General features: G+C 43.3%; 1 protein-coding gene across 5 annotated transcripts in view; it reads right to left on the minus strand.

The window, feature by feature from the left end:
- Window positions 1-1,482: 1,482 nt before the first annotated feature.
- ST3GAL6 (ST3 beta-galactoside alpha-2,3-sialyltransferase 6) overlaps window positions 1,483-15,644 on the minus strand; it is a 111,653-nt gene continuing 97,491 nt past the window's right edge. For 4 of the 5 annotated variants that reach the window (XM_075263632.1, XM_075263631.1, XM_075263628.1 and 1 more), the window contains 6 exons: window positions 14,333-14,396; window positions 13,011-13,106; window positions 11,319-11,505; window positions 5,813-5,950; window positions 3,521-3,673; window positions 1,483-1,928 (listed from right to left, as the gene is read on the minus strand). In XM_075263632.1, coding sequence (XP_075119733.1) covers window positions 1,848-1,928; window positions 3,521-3,673; window positions 5,813-5,950; window positions 11,319-11,505; window positions 13,011-13,106; window positions 14,333-14,396 — 719 coding nt within the window. In that variant the 3' untranslated portion in view covers window positions 1,483-1,847. The remainder of the gene's footprint in view (window positions 1,929-3,520; window positions 3,674-5,812; window positions 5,951-11,318; window positions 11,506-13,010; window positions 13,107-14,332; window positions 14,397-15,644) is intronic. The other variant, XM_075263629.1, reaches the window with a different exon arrangement.

Genomic DNA, 15,644 nt, shown 5'->3' on the forward strand with positions numbered 1-15,644 from the left:
ACAGATCCTATTCTATAAAGAGGACGGGTGGGTGATAGTCTGCAGGTGTTGCATTTGTACAGCGGGAGATCCTAACATTTTAACCATTTTATATTAAGATTACAAGATCTGTCAGTGCTGTCTACTTCTAGTTTCTATCTGCAGTCTATACAATCCTCTAAGAGCTATGACCTACTGTATCCTAGTATAGGGCAGATGGGTGGGGGTCTGACTCCTGATTCTATGGGTCGTGGCGCTCACACAAGTACTGTGGCTTCATTACTGTATACCTGACACAATGACATACATTGCACAAGGACCATGTGACTATTAAATATGACGCCAGAGTCACTAAGAAGGGGCTGCAGCTCTTGCCGTGGCCTTTTCAATCAGTTGATCAGTGAGGGTGATGACCTTTAGGGGTCCGACACAGATCAGCAGATTTGGCCGCTTGAAAGTGCCATAAGCTGCTGCAGTGAACCAAGGAACCAGAGCTTGTCGTGGACAGGGCTGCAGCTCCGCACCTATTGTCTGAATAGTAGCAAACCACACACTAACCGTCCACTGCAGGATCTTTCAGCATTTGGAGGCTACAGGACATCTACAATGTATCAGCATAAGTGAAATGTATCCGGACAGGAGAGGACCGTGTAGACTGGTTGCAGGTAGACTCATCTGTCAGCTGTGAACCACCTCTGTAAAGGTTGACCACTTTGTGATAACATTTCAAAAATGGCATAAACTGATGTGTAACGGCATATGAAACTCTAAAACAGCATGCTGAAATCCCCACCTCCCTGGGGCTGCCAATGGGTCCCCTATGTAAACAGCGGAGCCCCTAAAATGTGTCATATTCATGTGACCACCTTCCCAGCGACACCCTCCACTACGCCAGTGCATATGCAGACAGAGGTGGCACAGAAAGGAGCGCAGCTAATATGGTGGTCACATTAGTAAACGACATCTTTGGAGCTATCGAGGTGACTCCATGTTTATGGAGGGGCTTTAATATGCGCCCTGCGGTAATGAATGATCCACTTTACAGTCTCATATGTTATCACACATCAGTGTATGAAATGATATGTGGCTGCTCCTCTGAAATGAACTCGCGGCATATACTGCTGCAGGTCTACTGACATGGTGCTGTGAGTACAGGACGGTACAGTCAGTATCAGGCTGGGTCATAGCATCATAACTCAGTATTATGCTGCTGTAAGGAGCGTTCATAGGAGCGGCAAGGAAAAACAGCTGACACATGGCCCAAATCTATAGAATGTGTACAGATTCTACCAGGACAGTGATACAACATTGAGTGCACAAAAACAAAGCAACCCCGAGAGTTTGCATCATATGAGCAATACAGGAGGACCTGGCAGCCGGGTGACCTGGTTTTATCATACAATGCAGAGGGTTGATCCAAGTTATATTCATTTTAATAAAGTAAAAATGAAGAAGATGATTCCACAGACATCATCCAAACAAGTAATAATTATTGACAAGTAGTTGAAGGAAACAACTATAATACATATTTGTTTTACAAAGTAATTTCATTACAGTCATATACAAAAGGCGTCTCCTTGTGCTTCATCATCTGGGCCGGTCCTCAGATAGTGATTCAGTGGTTCAGGAGTCACTGCTGCAGTCTGCATTACACAATGGCTCATCCAGGCGCAGCAGGCGCACAGTTTATGATAAAGGTAGGACGTGTATAGTCTCTTGTGAATGAGATCCAACAAGCAACGGGCAAAATGACGGCCGGGTCATTAACTTAAGTTTTCACAAAAACCTTCCTGGTTTGTAAAAATCCAAAATATATAAAAAATATGAATACTGTACAGTCGGGTGATATTCCAAGTCCAGGCTTTTCTTTACGTCAAATTTGTTACTGTTTTGTGTTCGATAAGGTCCCTAAGAAACATCTGCTCCGCCGATATGTTGTGGTATTCATTCTGCCAAAGGGGAAGAAAAAGCAGGGGCTGTTAAGGAATTATATGACACCCCAAAAAGCAACCCCCCTTAGGTGTACACAAATCAATGGGCTCAGTAGTATAAAACCTAGCCACTATGAAGACTGTAAACATGAATCCTAGGTATTGTCCTCGCACTTGACACATGCAGCACCCGGGTGTTTGTACCTGGAGCTAGATGGGGTCAGTGGCAGGCAGAGGTGCAGGTGTGGGGGTGCAGTCACTACCGATCCCTTGATTCTAACGAAGCCACAGAGATCCCTCTGCCACATAAAATAATAAAATACACCACTATTCTAAATAGCACAGTATTGATTTTGCAATAGCTTAAAGTTATGTCTCAGGAGAGGTCACAGATCATAAATATAAGTCCTGACTGCTCTTCAGTATAAGGGTTTGTTCACACAGAGTTTTTGCAGGCGGATTTTGACATGGAATTCGCCTCAAAATCCGCCTGCAAAAATGGCTCCCATTGACTTCCATGGGAGTCGCTTGCTTTTTTTCCCCCCCTAGCTAGTAGTAGAAAAAAGAAGCGACATGCTCTATCTTGCTGTGGATTCCGTGGCTGAGGCAGCTGCAGCGTCCGCGGCTTGAGACACGCTCCTGTTCGGGACCATTCATTCGGGTCTAATCAGGAGCAGGATGCCGTGATTCCATGCTGATGCACACATCAAGGCCGCAGCTGGCCACGCCAAAAACCCCACACACTTCCGCCGTGTGAACTAGCCCTAAGTATTCAGTACTGTAAGATAGCGATACAAGTATCAGCACCTGCATATAAAATAAGATTTAACTTTTAATCATGAAAGATTAAAATAAACACGGTTACAAGTCAAAAAGCGAGATAAAAAACCGTCCCCTACTCATGGCATAAACAACACACACTGAAACAGACACCGAATGTGTAGGCTTTTTGACCACTGTACACATGGTTTTCTAACCGTGTTTATTTTAATCTTTGCATAAGTAAAAGTAAAATTTTATTTTCCTATCCTGGTACGGACACTTTTATCGCTATCTTGGAGATATGGAAGTCTTTTGTCCTGGACTTCCTTTTGTGCATCGGCTTTTGCTTCATATGGTTCTTGGTGAGCTGTGGTGGGGTATTTTTTTTTTTTTTGGAATTCAATATTGCAGACAGGCTGCTCACATACAGCTTTAAGCCAGCAGAGGGCGTATCAACAAGAACTACTACTGCACTAGACCTATAGTCTATTCTGAAAACTATGATCTCGCATTCGCATTGGTATACTAGACTCTATGGTTTCCTGCACAGATGTGAACCTAGACTATCATGGGGTCCGCTGGAAAAATGCAGAGAGAAAATTCCTGCTTGCAGGACTAAGAAAAAAAGACTTTTGGACAATTGCTGAACTTTTTGTCTGCAATACACTTTATACAGACAGACACAAAATCACAATAGCCAATCAGATCACAATGTTAATGTGTAAAAAAACACACAAAACAAAGTTGGTATCTGAATGGTCTAGAACTGGTCTGGACACAAAAGAGCACTAAAGACAAGACAGCACTTGGCTCCACGTTTGGCAGGCAGATTGCTATAAATCCTTTACCTGAGCCATTACAGACATTGTCTCATTTCCATAATAATGAAGGGAACTATTTAAAGATGTCAGGTTGTATTTAAATCCCGCAATATGGACTTCATTGCATATGTGCAACGCCAGCGTGATTGCAATGATGCCAGTAGTTGGGTGCTTTGGCTTCTGGAAAACAAAAGAGCAACACACAGATTTCAATATTAATCAATGATCTAATAATATTAAAATGTTACCAGCAGATGGCAGCACCAGAAAACTTTTTCACAAAGTCTTCCTGACTTTTCCGTGAAATTCCTATAAAATTCCAGCAATAGACTTGTACATTTCCAGGAGGAATAACAGAGGAAGGGCACAAGTTTGAAATCAGCAGAGGCCTAGTGAAGGTGATTAAATATATATATATATAAAAAAAAAACCCTTGTTACTCACCTCTCCTGGGCAACTGGACCTCTTCAAGCCTCCTGAATGACATCAGGGACCGCTGAGGACTATGATGGGCATCAGTGGTCATGTGGGTCATCCAGAGGCATGAAGAGGGCAAAGACCAGCGCTGGAGCCCAGGGGAGGAGATTGTTTTTGTGTTTTCTCAACTCCAATGGGCCTCCACTAACTATACTTTGGGGTGTGAAGAGATCCCATAGTATTATAATGGCACTTCCAGGTCGTATATTTTTGGCCCCAACAAAACTGCAGTTAAAAGCTTGCAGTTGCTGCAATAACCAAAACGAAATGCCTAATGTGCACAAAGTCCCTCCATTTATCCAGACTGACAGACATTTCTGGTTATTTTACAATTAATTGCTTAGCCTTATATGAAACTACAACTCCCAGCATGCATGCTAGCTCCGCTGTTCTTACAACTCTCATAGAAGTGAATGGAGCATGCTGGGAGTTGTCGCTTCACAAGAGCTCAAGTGCTGAAGGTTAATGACTTCTGTTGTAATACAATAGTGTGAACAAGGTCAACAACCATCATAGAATGGCCATACAGAGTTGATAACTACAGACTGTCAATTAAAACCCTGATTTTTCGGCCAAAGATGCTCATCTCGCATCACCATTATAAATTAAAGAGGACTTTTCATGTCCTCGGGCACATGCGGTTTTATATACCGCTAGACAGTGCGCTGAATTCAGCGCACTGTCGGCTTTCCTGTTATATGCCCTGGGTAAAAAGGTATTGGTGCTGTTACTAGAGATGAGCAAATAGTATTCGATCGAATACTACTATTCGATCGAATACTCGTATCGGTCGAATACCACGCAGGAAAATTCCATTGAATTCAATTCAAAAACCTCCTCGTCCTGCTATCTTCCTGAACGTGGAGGATCCAATGTGTCGAACTCTGGTTTCCATGGAAACCAGAACAACATTCCCGTTTTTTTCCCATAGACTATAATGGTATTCGATATTCAATGGAATACTACTCGCTCATCTCTAGCCGTTACTGATAGCTCTTCACTGTCAGAAGGGCGTTCCTGACAGTCTAGCTAGGAACACCCCTCCTGACAGTGCTGTCCATAGCTCTTTACTGTCAGAGGGGGCGTTTCTTACTGCCCAGCCATGACGCTAGGCAGTGAGGAACACTGCCCCCCCCTCTCCTCCTGACAGTACTCGTCCAAAGACAAGTACTGAGGGGTAGAGGTAGTGTTGCTCACCACTCAATGTCATGGTTGGGTGGTAAGGAACACCCCCTCTGACAGTAAAGGGCTATGGACAGTACTGTTGAGAGGGGCGTTCCCAGCTAGACTGTCAAGAACGCCGTTCTGACAGTGAAGGGGTATCGGTAACGGTACTGATAGCTCTAGCCCTGGGACACATGATGGGAAGGCCAACAGTGCGCTGAATTCAGCGCACTGTCTAGCGGTACATGAAAGATCCTTTTTAACAAGGCCAACATTCAACTTCTAGCACCAAGGATGAACAGGTAAAGAACACCTCAAGATATTAAAGGGACTGCTGGAACTAAAATATTGATGCTATTGATAATCAATATCAGATAAGTGAGGTTCTGACACCCAGAACCGTCACCGCTCTACTGTTGGAGGCCTGTTCCTTGTGCCGATGACATCACATACAGAGGTCACGTTGGGGTGAGCTGCAATACCAAGCACGTCCCCAATTCAGTGTACAGTGCTGTGCTCAGTATTGAGGGGAGAGGCTGCAGCGCTGCACTCTCTTCAAACAGCTGATCTATGAGGGTCCCAGGTGTAGAACCCCCACCAATCAGATAATGATGTGAAGAAAATCCTTTAAAAACTGCAGAGAACATCAAGCTAAGAAGTAAAATAAGATGAACTTACTTCAGTCTTGGGAAAGCTTGTTGGAAAGTTCAAAAGATTTTGAGATACTTGTTTAATTATGAAAGGGTTAAGGACTCTCAGCTGATGAGGTTGGTAGATCAATTTCATGGCAGGTTTTCTCCAAAAACCGTAAGTGCTCTGCAATGAGAAAGTATTAGGTGTAAGAAGCATTATATATAAGGGTGAAGACATACTACGATGGTATAGGACTACATAGCAAATACTTGGACTCCACAAAAAATAACAAGGCCATAGTAGTTTATTCCATTCCACTGTTACTCTTCCTGGAAATCTATGACTAATTCGGCCACAGGGCGTTATCATTTCCCTCTTTCACAGTGTGTTGTCCTACATGGTGTGACAATGGTGGCACTGATCGGATAATTGAGAGGATCAGCCCATTTAAACAGTATGGCGAGGTTCACTGATCTTTAGGCGTTTTCAGACTCAAAATCAATTCCAAATTCTGTCCGGAATTGCTTGCAAAGGAAGGCAGCGGCAAGAACTTCTTCAGGCTGGCTTGATCTTCCCAAGGATTCAGCCGCAGAATCTACGGTGAGAGGCTCAGGCTGATAAGACTCAGCGAGCAAAACCGCAACAGAAAACCAAATCCACTGGGTCACAAATTGGAGAGGAATCTGAAGTGCCAGAACACCTCAAATTCCTCTCCACGTTCCGACTTGGGAACCAAGCCTAACACCCAGTTGTCAATTTATTCCAATTTTCCAGAGGAATAAAATAGAGATGACACAACAAACAGGCCTACATTTACTAAAGCAGAGGCAGTTCAATTTTGGCCAAAAATTTGACTCAACATGCTTAATTTTTGGCGCATGGTGTTGTATCTCCAGTGCCCTGCTTGCCACTTTTTATAAGGAGCTGTATGGGAATCTAAGTGGGCCATGGTTGCCCCATTCCACCAGAATTACCAAAACTCATGCCAAAAACTGGTGCAAGTTATAGTACAAATTTGGGCCAAAAGCCTTTTAGTATTTCCTGTGACTTTTGGGGAATCAATTAAGGCTGGAGTAAGAATTGCTAGTCTTAGTAAATCCCTTACCCCAGAGATTTAAGAAATGATGCTCCAGAATTGGTATTTCATGGGGCATATACACGCACTGGCCACTTTATTAGGTACACCATGCTAGTAACGGGTTGGACCCCCTTTTGCCTTCAGAACTGCCTCAATTCTTCGTGGCATAGATTCAACAAGGTGCTGGAAGCATTCCTCAGAGATTTTGGTCCATATTGACATGATGGCATCACACAGTTGCCGCAGATTTGTCGGCTGCACATCCATGATGCGAATCTCCCGTTCCACCACATCCCAAAGATGCTCTATTGGATTGAGATCTGGTGACTGTGGAGGCCATTGGAGTACAGTGAACTCATTGTCATGTTCAAGAAACCAGTCTGAGATGATTCCAGCTTTATGACATGGCATTGCATTATCCTGCTGAAAGTAGCCATCAGATGTTGGGTACATTGTGGTCATAAAGGGATGGACATGGTCAGCAACAATACTCAGGTAGGCTTTGGCGTTGCAACGATGCTCAATTGGTACCAAGGGGCCCAAAGAGTGCCAAGAAAATATTCCCCACACCATGACACCACCACCACCAGCCTGAACCGTTGATACAAGGCAGGATGGATCCATGCTTTCATGTTGTTGACGCCAAATTCTGACCCTACCATCCGAACGTCGCAGCAGAAATCGAGACTCATCAGACCAGGCAACGTTTTTCCAATCTTCAATTGTCCAATTTCGATGAGCTTGTGCAAATTGTAGCCTCAGTTTCCTGTTCTTAGCTGAAAGGAGTGGCACCCGGTGTGGTCTTCTGCTGCTGTAGCCCATCTGTAGCCTCAAAGTTCGACGTACTGTGCGTTCAGAGATGCTCTTCTGGCTACCTTGGTTGTAACGGGTGGCTATTTGAGTCACTGTTGCCTTTCTATCAGCTCGAACCAGTCTGGCCATTCTCCTCTGACCTCTGGCATCAACAACGCATTTCCGCCCACAGAACTGCCGCTCACTGGATGTTTTTTCTTTTTCGGACCATTCTCTGTAAACCCTAGAGATGGTTGTGCGTGAAAATCCCAGTAGATCAGCAGTTTCTGAAATACTCAGACCAGCCCTTCTGGCACCAACAACCATGCCACGTTCAAAGGCACTCAAATCACCTTTCTTCCCCATACTGATGCTCGGTTTGAACTGCAGGAGATTGTCTTGACCATGTCTACATGCCTAAATGCACTGAGTTGCCGCCATGTGATTGGCTGATTAGAAATTAAGTGTTAACGAGCAGTTGGACAGGTGTACCTAATAAAGTGGCCGGTGAGTGTAAGTATTTACTAGAACAAATATGTCAGGAGAACTACCTGCTCCACTGACTTGTACATTGTCTTGTATGTGAATAAATATATTTTGCAGTTTGTTCTGAGATCACTTATTAGACAAAGACATTGGCGCTCATACTCCTCTTTAGGACTGTGCAGTTGGTAGTGTTAGTAATTATAGTAAAGGTGAAGGATAACTCTAAGGTAAGGTGGAACACTTCATGTTCACAGAGTCAGTCATGGGGGGAATTAAAGTAGTTGTCCCATCTCAAGGATCCTAGCTGTACTGGTAGCTTATGTAAATTGAAGACTTTTACTAAATATATTGCTTTAGAAATGCTGCTTTGATTGCCTGCTATGTGAACTTATTCCTCCCTTTGTTTACACAGCGTTGCTATAACCACAGACCTGTTTAATAGGACAAGTGACATCACCCACTGCTCTGCCACCAGGACAATCATTTTTGTTTCCCACTTTGCATAAGTGTCAAGCAACCACAGACCCTAATGGTCCATATATGAGTTAGTTTGATGTAACTATATATGACCATGTAAAGACTTGGCTCCAGGACACTTCTTTCCAGTGATGCTTTGAAACCATACTGTGTTTCTCTCTGCTCTCCGGCCATAATACTGAGAAGACTCTAGAATTCATAAGGGGTAATTGAAAAACCCTAACAGTAGGCCAAACCACCAACTCTCGCTCCATCATAAATGGCCAACACCCATGGTCAGTCAGAAGCAGTAAAGATCCTCTAATTCACAAAAAAAAAAAAAAAAAAAAAAAAAAAAAAAAAATGATACTAATTCAGTGAAAGTAAACATGTAACAAATTATACATCTAATTAATCATTTTTTTTATGAAGCTGAAGTCAATAACTTTATTCCAGCTATGACAGCACAGCTTTGATTTTCCTCTCTGGCCTGGTTTGTTGCTATTCAGGTTACGTTCACATCTGCGTTGGGCATCCAAAATGTTAATGGAATCCTTCCGGCTCTATATGTGACCCATGTTGTAGCGGCCCCCTATCCATTGCTCTGGTCTTCTAAAAGACCAGTACAACGGGAAGGCTGATACTAGTGGGAACTTAGTGTCAACAGTAACATTGTCCACGCTGCTGCAGAACCTCATAACTTATGCCCCAACGACAAACCATAGCTATACAGCGGGGCATCTTCTGGGGCAGTTACATATCAGTTAGTGATTGACATGGTGCTGCAGCAGCTAAGATAGTCAGAAGGCAAAAAAGGTTCTCTTTGTTATCCAATAACTTGCAGCCTATTGCTTTTATTTTAGAATAGGAATATACTCCCTATTGACGTAGTCAAAGCATCAGGATGTAACACAGGATATCAGATGAATACATCTTCTTAGGAACAGGTAAACAGGTTCTGAATATGGAAGTCAGACCTGGCTCACCGCAACATGGAGATTACCTTAACATTAGCTTGGCTTGTTTTACATAGATAAATACACAGGGCATATTAGTAATGTAAACTTAAGAAAGCTTATGCAATAACAGAACAAAGGAGAGATCAATCCATATACTCAGTAACCTAGAACAAAACCCCCTTAGGCTGAGGCCAGACACGGTTAACTCTAAAGTTGCATTGAGCCACAGACAAGAGTAGCCGCAAAAGCAATGGGGAATATAAAGGAGACATCTATACTTCTCCCTTCTGCTAAGTCCACTTCTGGCAAAATCTGCAACGCAAAAAACACAGCTTTTCTGCAATGTGTGGCTCCAGTCTAAAGGGAATCTCTAATTTAGGGACTTCTCCCATTATTAGTTAGTGAAGATTAACTCTAGCGATCTAGCTCTTTGCTAAGACAAACCAGGGGAAACCAATTTACCATTCGGATCAATGTTAATTGTGTAGTACATTATTTCCCCTGCGGAGGCACTGCAGGGAAACTGAACACTCACTGCCAGGTCTCAAGACAAGAGGAGACTTGAGATTTATCATGAAGAACTATGCTGCAAAGCAAAAATCCTTTAAGAAATAGAAGGGTTAACAGTTTATTTTTCTCAATGAACAAAATAAAGCGAATGAGCTAAAGTGAAATCTAAATCCCATCAATATTTGGTGTGACCACCCTTTGGAGGAGGAGTCCTAAAAGAGATGATATGACCCCCCACAGAGCCCTAATCACATCATCATCCAGTCTGTCCGGGAGTAGATGAAGAAACAGAAGGGTAAGAGCCAAGTTCCTGCAACTGAAGGCAAAGGACGGTCACACCAAATATTAATCGGATTTAGATTTCTCTTTTGTTCACTGACAAATAGAAACTAACACTTCTTTTTTTTTCTTAGGCTAGGTTCACACTTGTGCTGGGCTCTATGTCGTTTGGGTCCGTCGGGGAACCTGAATGATGGATAGCTTGTCTGTTAAAACAGCAGTTAACGATAAAATATAATGGGGTCCACTAGGTGTCTGTCGAATTTCCAACGTTTTTATACTGAAACCAGAGTAGAGAAAAGACCTACAACACAGATGTAAAGGGGTTTTCTGGGACTCTCATACTCCTATCCTTAGAATAAGTCATCAATATCAGATGGATGAAAGTATGACAACTGGCACCCCCACTGATCAGCTGCTTGGGTGAGCATTGTTTCTGCTTCATGTCCCACGTTTATTGGTCACATGCCCTGTTTGTGTCTCAATCCCAATCAACTGAATGGGACTGAGCTGCAGTACCAGGGAACAGCCACTATACAATATATGGTGCTGTGCTTAGTAAGTGCAGTGCTCTTCTGAACACTATGGCCTCTTCAAACAGATTATTGGTGGGGGGTTTGTGTGTCGGACCCCTATCAATTTGACCTTGATGACCTATAGATCACGACTATTCGGAAGTTCCTGAAACCCCTTTAAATCTGAAAACAGATCAAACCGAGAAGAGACATAAATCTTTGGGAAATGGCTCATACATTTGGTGACTCCATTAGAAATAGTAGTATATTACATAATAGTATACAGCAACTCTCTTCACTGGTCAGGGTCACCTAGGTTAAATCTAAATTTGGACAACACACCATTTTGCATGTTCATTGTGGTGAACTTACTTTGCTCAAATTTTGCATGTGTGTTCTTAGGAAAACTGGTTTATAGAACAGAAAGTAAACAGGTCTCTGTATCACACACATTACCCAGGCCATGACATACTCACCACACTTCTATGTAACAGTAACTCCGATAACCATTTCACATCATGAGGCTTGAACATCATAAGCACCACCGTGGTGTTAGGATCATAGTGCAAACTGTCTGAAAAGATAGATTCTGGGTAACAGAGACGGAAAGTAGTCTTTTGTCCAACATCGTCTTCATACCCTAGGACGGGTCCATCGTTCATCCTAATAAGGGAAGAAAAAAGTTACAATTATTATTATTATATGTCCAATTACAGAAATGTCCTTCCATATCTTTCTTTTTGGCTTTTAAAATAACATGATCTTTAGATATTCCGTCACAAGATGTCTATCCTATAGCCGTCTATGTATGACTACACAGTGGTTGTGAATGGTACTCCTACCTTTAGATGTCTTCTCCACGCCGATGTTCGGTAGAAATCCCAGTTTTCGTTGGTATACAAATGAGTTCTCTCGCAGCACTGGGGGCGGTCCCCAGCGCTCAAACAGCACTGGGGGCATCCCTAATGCGGCGAGAGAACTCTCCAGCACCGCCTCCATCTTCTTCAGGAACGGCCTCTCTTCGCGTCTTCTTCCGGAGCTGGGTTCAAACTTCTATCCATGCGCTGTCGGGCTTTGCCATTGGGCCTCAGGCAGAGCCGACTGCGCATGCCCACATGCCACAAGAAAATGGCTGCTTACACCAGCTTACTGTGTAAGCGGCCACAAGAAAATGGCCGCTTACACAGCTTACTGTGTAAGCAGCCATTTTTCTTGTGGCCGCGGGCATGCGCAGTCTGCTCTGCCCGAGTCCTAGAAGATTGAAACCCAGGATGGAAGAAGACACAGGGAGAGAGCGATCCAGAAGAAGATAGAGGCGGCGCTGGAGAGTTCTCTTGCAGCCTTGGGGACGCCCCCAGTGCTGCGAGAGAACTCATTTGCATACAGACGAAAACTGGGATTTCTACCAAACGGTGGCACGGAGAAGACATCTAAAGGTAGGAGAAGAATAGCCTTTCTTAAAGCTATTCCTACTTGTGATCAAGAAAAAATGTGATTTTAATGATAGACTCCCTTTAAGGTATTCTCCGAGCATACAGTGCGAATAGTGCCAACTCAATGAAGCTAGAGGTCAAGAACATAGTAAATACAAGTAGCTTGGCCAAGCGCACATGAAGGGAAGTAATATAACTGTAAGTTATATAATATATAAATATATCTGTTCTGGCCACCTTGTACCAGTAGTATGTGTACCCAGGGGGTACGTATACTCTTCACATACTGTGCTATTAACAGATACAGCATACGGATGATCATAGCCATGGGGGTATTTTGAGGTATTTTTTGTACGGCATACTTGACTTTGGAATGTCAAGAACAATGCATTTTTGTCTTTAAGTATTAAATTCCAAGAAAACTGAGTTTTCGGCATTTTCTCATAATTATTAGCAACTTAAAAGTTGTAACGGAAAAATGAAGTGTCCTGCCAAGAACATCTAAGTGAAGCATATGACACAGGAAAGCGCAAACCCCCATTCTCCAACCCTTTAAATTAGTTCCAGTATAGTCCATGAAGACGCCGCTAAAGAGAAACAAACCCAAAGTGTTCTATCTGTAATCCAGTAATGCAAACCTCCCCGTGATCGAGTGTCACAGACACAGGTGACCCGCTCCCCGCATGCCTTCTGCCCATTCATCTCAGAATATACACACATAAGACGTGACTGTACCTTATTATCACATCATAGCTATCAATCTTCTTGCCCAGTGTGCTGTTCCGAAGTACACCGCCATTTCCGACAACGACACATTTCTTACAGGAAATACTGGAGAAGAAAAAGAAATGTTAAAGAGTTAGGCTGCTTTCACACTAAGGCCCCATACACAAGACAGTAGTTGTTCTCATTATATTGTCTGCAATTGTGGATTCGTGCGGTTACCCCTCGTTCACATCTGCTTTTGTATTCTGTCCAGGGAGAGTCCACATGGGGACCCCCCGAATGGATTACAAACGCAATTGCAAGCACTGGTGCAGTAAAAGAACACGGACCCCATAGACTATAATGGGGTCCTTGTGCTTGCCGTGCACTGCCGCACAAATCATGTGGACAGGAAAGAAGATGGTGAACTGCTTTCCTGTCCTTTCCTCATGATCCCTACGGAGATCTGGAGGTAAGCACACGGACCCCATTATAGTCTATGGGGTCCGTGTGCTTTTACTGCACCAGCGCTTGCACTCGCGGTTGCGGACTCCTCCCGACAGAAACCAAACGCTGATGTGAACAAGGGCTTACCATACAGACCCATTCATTTCTATGATCTCATAAACACATCAGTAGTTTATTCATATTGGTGTCCGAGCCATAGAAACATACAGAACATGGAAGCATCTGCAGAAACATCGAAACATCTGCAGAACATGGAGCAGGTCCCATTCCTCTCTGTATCTGTGGCACAGACTTGCTCATAAAAGTATATGAGGTCACATGAGTCAAAGATTCCAGATCACATACTGATTAAAGAGGATCTTTCACGTCCTCATCGATGTGCAGTATTATATACCGCTACAAAGCGGACACTGCACTGAATTCAGCGTCCTGGCGGCTTTCACGGCAAGTGCCCCAATACTGGAGATATCGGTGTTGTTAATTTCAGCACCGATATCTCCCCACTGTCAGAAGGGCGGGCCTTACAGTCTAGCGTCATTGCTGGGCTGTCAGGAATGCCCTCCCCTGACAGTAATCTTCCATAGACTTCATCTTCCCTGGGCTGCAGCTGGCTATCAATCAATATATTAATATGTATGCATGAAAAACACATTTGGATGCTTAAATTCATGGAGCATGCTTAGGCTCTGTTTGCACCTGCACCTTCTATTTGGAGCATCGTACATTGTCATCTCCAACAGTAAATCAATGGGTTTTATCGGGCGTGGATGGTGATTGGTGTATATTATAGTTTCCATTTATAACTACAACAGATGTGAACAGAGCCTGAGAAAGCCTATCATTAAACCATGGGAGCCCGCCCCCACGTGACACTGAACACTTACTTTTTAATGTCGTCCGGGAGGTTGCACTTTGGAAGTTTCTTCATAGCTACATCAAAATATCTTTCTGTTAAAACACAAAAAGAAGCCCAAGTGAGACCACTGCTAAGCACATTACGTTATACAGCTTTATAGGGATACAATGCTGTGGAGATCTGGTAATACTGACTGCCAAAGATTTTATTCATCTACTGGGATGACCTGAGAGAACAGAATTCAGCATGGCAGAGTCATTGATAATGTGATAGCCGCACCTATGCCGATAGAAGGTAGATGTCCTGATACAGACTGCAAACACTGGATAAGTAGTAACATAAGCGCCTCACCACAGACAGAAGAACCATAGATCAGGCTCTACCTTCTACTAAAATAAATGCTGGAGCTCATTCTGCTTGTTTCACTGAGGATGCAGCAGAAGCTGTACTGTACTCTGCTGGGCATGCATGACTAACAAAGCCTCACTAGAATGACATGGACTGAACTATACATTCTGAACACCAGGGGGTGCTATTACAAGCAAAAAATAAAATACCTAAATGCTGGTGCCCATAACTGAGCTCATTCTGCTTGTTTCACTGAGGATAGAGCAGAAGCTGTACTGTACTCTGCTAGGCATGCATGACTAACAGAGCCTCACTAGAATGACATGGACTGAACTATGCATTCTGAACACCAGGGGGTGCTATTACAAGCAAAAAATAAATGTTGTGCCCATAACTGAGCTCATTCTGCTTGTTTCACTGAGGATGCAGCAGAAGCTGTACTGTACTCTACTGAGCATGCGTGACTAACAGAGCCTCACTAGAATGACATGTACAGACCTATGCATTCTGAACAGCAGGGGGTGCTATTACAAACTAAAAATGAGATAATTCCTGCAAGGAAACTTTTTTTTCTCTTAAATAACAATATTTTATAAAGTACAGGGCAAGAAAAATGTGTTATGTCTGAAGCTTAATTAGTTACAAAAACAAACACATTCTGCACTACATATATTTCAAGTTTTAGAGACTTTTTGTATCTAATTCAACATGGTTCAACCTCGCTGCAGTTCTGAACGAACAGGGCTCGGAGCTCCAGCCAAGTGCATTGCAGGGCGCCCCCAGCAGGACACGTTTAGGGAGCACTATAATATTAATGTGCAGGAGATCACGTACAACTGACAGCGCGGGGAGAGGAGAAAAATTAATCTCCTGTGTCTGTCCCTTCAGGTAACCTTATGGGGGAGGATATCTTGGAGTTTTGTTCATGGTATCACCCTCCCTTTATCAATCAGAAGCCATTTAACCCCTTATAAGCTGTAGTCAATGCTGAC

This window comes from Leptodactylus fuscus, chromosome 2, assembly GCF_031893055.1.
Source record: "Leptodactylus fuscus isolate aLepFus1 chromosome 2, aLepFus1.hap2, whole genome shotgun sequence".
In the NCBI taxonomy this organism is placed as follows: domain Eukaryota; kingdom Metazoa; phylum Chordata; class Amphibia; order Anura; family Leptodactylidae; genus Leptodactylus; species Leptodactylus fuscus.